Source organism: Octopus bimaculoides, chromosome 24 (assembly GCF_001194135.2).
Source record: "Octopus bimaculoides isolate UCB-OBI-ISO-001 chromosome 24, ASM119413v2, whole genome shotgun sequence".
In the NCBI taxonomy this organism is placed as follows: domain Eukaryota; kingdom Metazoa; phylum Mollusca; class Cephalopoda; order Octopoda; family Octopodidae; genus Octopus; species Octopus bimaculoides.
The window spans coordinates 17,291,139-17,297,377 of record NC_069004.1 but is presented as its reverse complement, the minus strand read 5'-3'; the positions used below and the strand labels follow the sequence as shown (position 1 = coordinate 17,297,377).

The 6,239-nt window shown below is 35.5% G+C and overlaps 1 protein-coding gene across 1 annotated transcript in view; it reads left to right on the top strand.

Moving 5' to 3' along the window:
- The window catches only part of LOC106883729 (leucine-rich repeat-containing protein 57-like), an 8,210-nt gene extending 6,666 nt beyond the window's left edge, over nucleotides 1-1,544 (top strand). Inside the window, exon 2 of the mRNA XM_052976446.1 lies at nucleotides 786-1,544. Coding sequence (XP_052832406.1) covers nucleotides 786-1,013 — 228 coding nt within the window. The 3' untranslated portion in view covers nucleotides 1,014-1,544. The remainder of the gene's footprint in view (nucleotides 1-785) is intronic.
- Nucleotides 1,545-6,239: the final 4,695 nt, after the last annotated feature.

The window sequence follows — 6,239 nt, the reverse complement described above, 5'->3', positions numbered from 1 at the left end:
ATACACATATATACATACACACATGTATATATACATATGTATATACACATGTATAAAATTTAAAATAGGATAAATTCTTTATAAGAATTTATCAAGTAGTCAGCATGAAAACCTTCTAAGGGAAAAATTTATAATTATTGCCTTTAAATATATTTATTTATTTATATTAAGGGCATTACTACACATAAATGCCTCATGCTATTAGGAACTCTTAAAGTCAAAACTACCATAATAAATACACAGTGTACCAAACGCGAGGGAATGCAATTTTTTTTCCTAAATAATTTTTGAAACCCTCCTGATTCGATCATCTGTCTTTTTTTAGCAATGAACTGAGTACTCATTAGATTGTTGTGCATTTGGCTAGGTATTCTACTGACGCATCTGCCTTTAACATAATTCTGATGAACTGTGTGACAAAGGTGACCCTTTGAATTTCAGGTACAGTTTATAAGCCTTTGCCAACCTAGATTCACTCCCAAGCCTTGAGCCTAGCCAAAACGACAAAAAACACCTGCTCTGGATTCTACACAATGGGATTGAACACAGGACCTTGTAATTACAAAGCAAACTTGATAAATTGAAATTTATGAATGATATTCCTTTATTTCAAAATCGATATAAAATCCCACCACAGTCCACCTTAACTTTCATCTCCAGGGGTTGGGGATGTGTGTAACAAAATGTTGCTGCTTAAGCCAAATATATTTGAGGCCATGTGGCTAACACAAGATATTTGTTTGCTTTAATTAACAATGTGGTTTCTTTAATTTTTTCATTTACAGTTATCTACATTACCTGAAGATATTGCTGACTGCCCACGACTAAAAGTTTTGCGCCTCCTGGAAAACTGTCTTGATATATCTGCTTTCACACCAAAAATCATGAAAAACTCCAAAATTTCTCTTCTCTCTGTTGATGGAAATGTTTTTGACATGAAAGATTTCTACAACATTCCAGGTTATGAAAACTATATGGAACGATTTACTGCAACAAAAATGAAATTCAATTGACCTTCAAGAAGCAATTTTCATTTTCCATGTGCTGCCTCTCCTCCCACACTAACTCTCATATGAGCCATCTATTTTTCTTTGTTTTCCTTTTCTCCTAAAATTAATACATGCATACATACATGAACATGTGACAAATAATAGTATTTTCCTAATGCCAGAAAATAAACAAAAGAATTCAAATATTTATTGTTATACACGCTGTAACACATAGCTGTACACACACATATGCATACATATCTGTGTGTGTGTGTATATATAATATATATACACACACACATACTCACACATGTCTGTATATATATATATATATATATATATATATATATATATATAAGTATCCTTGTATGTATATATGCATATGTGATTTATATATATATATATGTATATAAAATGTGTGTGTATGTATGTATAAAAGCACAAGCCTCTGTATTTAAAGAAAAATAAAAAAACAAACCTTTCCTTTATTTAAGTATGAAAGTTAATACAAATAAAGAGCAAAGATCTCTGAATGTGAAAATTTATTTATAGAAATGCTTTTGTTATTGTTTCTTTGTTCTTGTAAATATGTTTTAAAATTTTTAGTGTCTACTAATATATGCATGTACATTTGATATCTGTCAGTTCAGGGCATTCTGCCACAGAAACCATGCCAAAAGAGACAATTGGAGTCTGATGCAGTCCTTGGACCCATCTGATCCTGTCAAACCATCCAACCCATAATAGTTTGGAAATGATGATCATCATATATCAATATGTGTATTTTGTGTGTGTGTGTGTGTGTGTGTGTAGATACAGCATGGCCAAATGCTTGAAAAGTTTGCTTCACAAACACAGATTCCCGTATTTGATCCCATTGCATGGCATCTTGGACAAACATCATTTTCTCTTGCCTCAGGTTGAATCTTGCTTTCTGAGTGAAATTAAGTTGATAAAAACAATATAGAGTCCTGTAAAGTGGACTGCACTTGTAATTCAAAGGATACAGCTTTGTCACTGCCATACTGATTCTGCCTGTGAATTACATTAAAAGCACACACGACTGTATAATGTTCCACCACTCATGCATTCGTGTAGGAACAGCTACTACAGTTAATTAAACAACAGAGCCACCATATATATACGAGGAGGTAACCAGAAACGTTCTCTGTGTGACAAGCCTGTTGTAGTTCAGGCTTCCACTGCTAGAAGCCACTTGATGCGACCCTCAGGTGTCAATCTGCTGACTAGTGTCATCGACTAGTGCCATGTGGTGTATCTTTGTTTTGCAGTGCTTCTCCCCTATTCGTTAATTTTTGCAATGGTTGAAATGAAGGAATGGCATGCTTCCTGGAAATTCTCTTTTCTGCTGGGAAAAACAGTTGTCATGCTTCAAACAGCTTATAAGGTCGCTGTCATGAGCAAAACGCAAGTTTATGAGTGGTTTTCACACTTTTGGAAAGGTCAGTTGTTGCTTGAAGACCAACCTCGTCCAGGGTGACTGTCGACCTCCCGAACGAATGGAAACATCATGAAAATTCATGAACTGATCTTAGAGTGCCATCACCGAACAATTGACAAACTTGTTGATATGACTGGTGTGTCCTGGAGCTCCTGCCAACGAATTCTGAGCAAAGAATTGCAAATGAAAAGAGTTGCAGCAAAATTTTAGCCTCGCTTGCTCAAAGATCAAAAGTAGTCTTGACTGAATGCATGTCATGAACTCAAAGAACATTTGGAAGTTGATCTAGAACTTTTTTCGGAGGTCATCATTGGTATTATGGAATTTGCAGATATGGAAGAGATGACGAAAAAAATGTCTAAACTGATGCATTGCTTCAAATGGAAAATACTTTGAATGTGATGAAAATGTAAACATCTAAAACCAAGTAAATAAAATATTGCATAATTCCAGTTTTTGCGGGGTATACCCTCGTGTGTATGTATATATATATATATTATATATATCGTGAACTCTCCTGTCATGAGACAATGTATGAGGGTTCCACAATTTCTTGCTGAACAACCACACTGATGATTTGTTTATAGTGATCAAATGTTTGTATTCACATAAGCTCACTCCCTCCTTCAAATCGACATTACCTGTACAGGTGAATGGATGTCAGATGACAAAATGATTGCAGAGCGACATGAAATGAAGTATTCTGCTCGGGAACACAATGCGTCGCCTGTATTTGACACAACCAGTTTGTGTTTGTGAATAAGACGACGAAACGAACAAGAGTTATGTCCCTTGATACCAGACTACCATCTGGGGGGGGGGGGTGTTGCAAAACAGTAAATTTTTTAGGATTGGTATTCTTGTAGAAACGGAATGTGTGTAGTGATACTAGATGTGCAGTGTTTTAGGGGGCGGGGTGTTTTTTTTGTTTCTGCTTTGGTTAAACTCTGAGCTTTCATGAACGCCTACCACATCCGTTCTCTCGGCCGTGGAGGTCAGGGCTCACTGCACAGAGAGCGTATTGAATGGTGGCCTTTCCATCTGTGGGAGTTGCTGGATCGGATTAGTAAGGTCCTCTTCATTGACTACCTTAAGGGCTCTGACTCCGAATTTCTTCTCTGGGTTAACTCCCTTAGCGTTTCCCATGGATCGATGTAACAGCAAGGCCACACACACACACACACACACACACACACACATGTACTAGTGTTGGTCGATGCATGAATAGCCACAACATATAATAGAGAGAACTCTAGCCTCGCTGGCTGGGCATGGTAATATTTTTAGTGCTAGTGCTAGTGCTATGGTAAACTATATGCTGTACACTGTAAATGTGATGCCTTAAATAGAAATAATTAGAGGTATCAAAGTGTTGGATTACATGATGAAAGTTATGGAGAGGGTCATAGCCCGACTAAATAGGGAAAGGGTTAATTTAGATGAGATGCTGTTTGGTTTTTTACCAGGGAGAAGCACCACTGATACTATATTTCTGGCAAGGAAGCTACAGGAGAAATACATTGGCAAAGATAAATCTCTGTACTTGGCCTTTGTTGACATGGAGAAAGCCTTTGACAATGTTCCCTGATCCCTTATCTGGTTGTCAATGTGGAACTAGGGATAGATGAGTGGTTGATGAGAGCTGTAAAAACCATGTACAGGGGCATTATCAATAAGTTGAAGATTGGCAATGAGTACAGTGAAGAATTGAGAGTACAAGTAGGGGTTCACCAAGGATCAGTCCTCATCCCCTTCTTGTTCATCATAATCCTCCAGACAGAGGAATTTAAGACAAGCTACCCATGGGAGCTCTATGCTGATGACCTTATTCTTATAGCTGAATCACTACCAGAACTAGACAAGAAGTTTCAGGTATGGAAGCAAGGTTTAGAATTGAAGGGCCTTAAAGTTAACCTAGCAAAAACCAAAATCTTAGTAAGTAGGAAGGCAGACAAATCACAAATCCCTTCAGGTAGATGGCCCTGCTCAATCTGTAGAAAAGGCATAGGTAGAAACTCCATAAGATGTACCCAGTGTAAGCTATGGACACATAAGATGTGTTACAACATCAGAGGAAGTTTAATAGGGAAAATAGCTTTTGTGTGAGGAAGATGCACAGGTACAATAAATACCAAAAATGTATAGAAAATAGACTTCATCAACTGACAGGTGGGTAAGCTAGAGGTAGTAGATAGTTTTCACTATCTAGGTGACCAAGTTAGTAGCAGAGGTGGATTTATACTATAAATACAACAAAATATCCAGATATTCAAGTTCAAAACAAAGCTTATCCCAGTTGTATGGCTAATACATATAAATATTATTTAAGTAATTCAACACACATTGAAGCATCTATCCTCAGCTTTCTGCCTCAAGATTTTGAACTCTTTAACAATTACAATACATAAAGTCGTTGTGAAACAAAATAATATACTTAGAAGTACATGGTGACATGAAAATTCTGGTGTATGCTAGTCACATCATTATGTTAATTTATGCATTTATGCATCTACCTTGGGTAGGTAGATGCTTTTGGTGTTATCATGTGTCTATACAACTAGGCCTACAATAATTAATAATAAATACTAATAGAAAGGAGTAAGTGTAGTGTGATAAGTATAGTGATGCTTGTGTATGTGAATGTAAGTGTATGTTGGGCTGGGGGTAGTAGGGAGTGCTTGTTTTTTGAGGGAAGATGAATGTTGCATGGTTGCTGTGGGGCCCTCCTTAGCTCTTAGGCCCCACTAAACCTTCTTGAAAATATCTGGAAGGAATGTGAAAGCAGAGAACATTACCAGCAGTGGTAATGGCCAAAGCAATAAAGTTTGTTTATTGATTGACACGAGTATTCCTTGTGATCATAATTTCTTGGTAAAAGAATTTGACAAACTCAGAAAACAAAGATTTGTTCGATGAAATTGAAAAAATGTAGCAGTTACAATACCAATGAGGGTAGAAGCAATTGGAATGATCAAATAAGGGACTGAAAATTATCAGAGAATGGTCCCTAGCTTACCATCGCTGCAAGAAGTGCAAAAGATTGTTTTAACTGGTACATTATACGTATTGAGAAGAGCATTGTCACTGCAAAATTATTTACCATCCATTTATTCTAAGTATTTTATTTTTTTAATTTATTTTTTTTTCCACATAACTTCATTTTGAAAATGAACAACCTGGTGCATTTAGTTTAATGGCCTACCAATGTATACAGTGCCCTAGGTGTTGGGAAGGCACTTGGCAAGACATAGAAACAAAATTAAATGAAGAAGAAAAATTCATAAGCCTTTCTACTATAGGCACAAGGCCTGAATTTTGTGGGACCCCTGTGTTTCACTGGTACTTAATTTATTGACCCCAAAAGGATGAAAGGCAAAGTCAACCTCGGCGGAATTTGAACTCAGAACGTAAGGACAGGACAAAATGGTGCTTAGCACATTGTCTGACTTGCAAATGATTCTGCCAGCTTATCCCCTTAATAATAATAATGATTTCTTTTAGCAACAGAAACAACAGTAATAATGACAACAACAACAACAACAACAACAACAAATGATAATAGTAACAGTAATAATAATAATGATAATAATAATAATGATAATGATAATAATGATGATAATAATAATAATGATAATAATAATAGTGATAACAATAATAATAATAATAATAATGATAATAATAATAATGATAATAATAGTGATAATAATGATAATAATAATAAAAATAATAATGATAATAATAATAAAAATGATAATAATAATAATGATAATAATAATAATGATAATAAT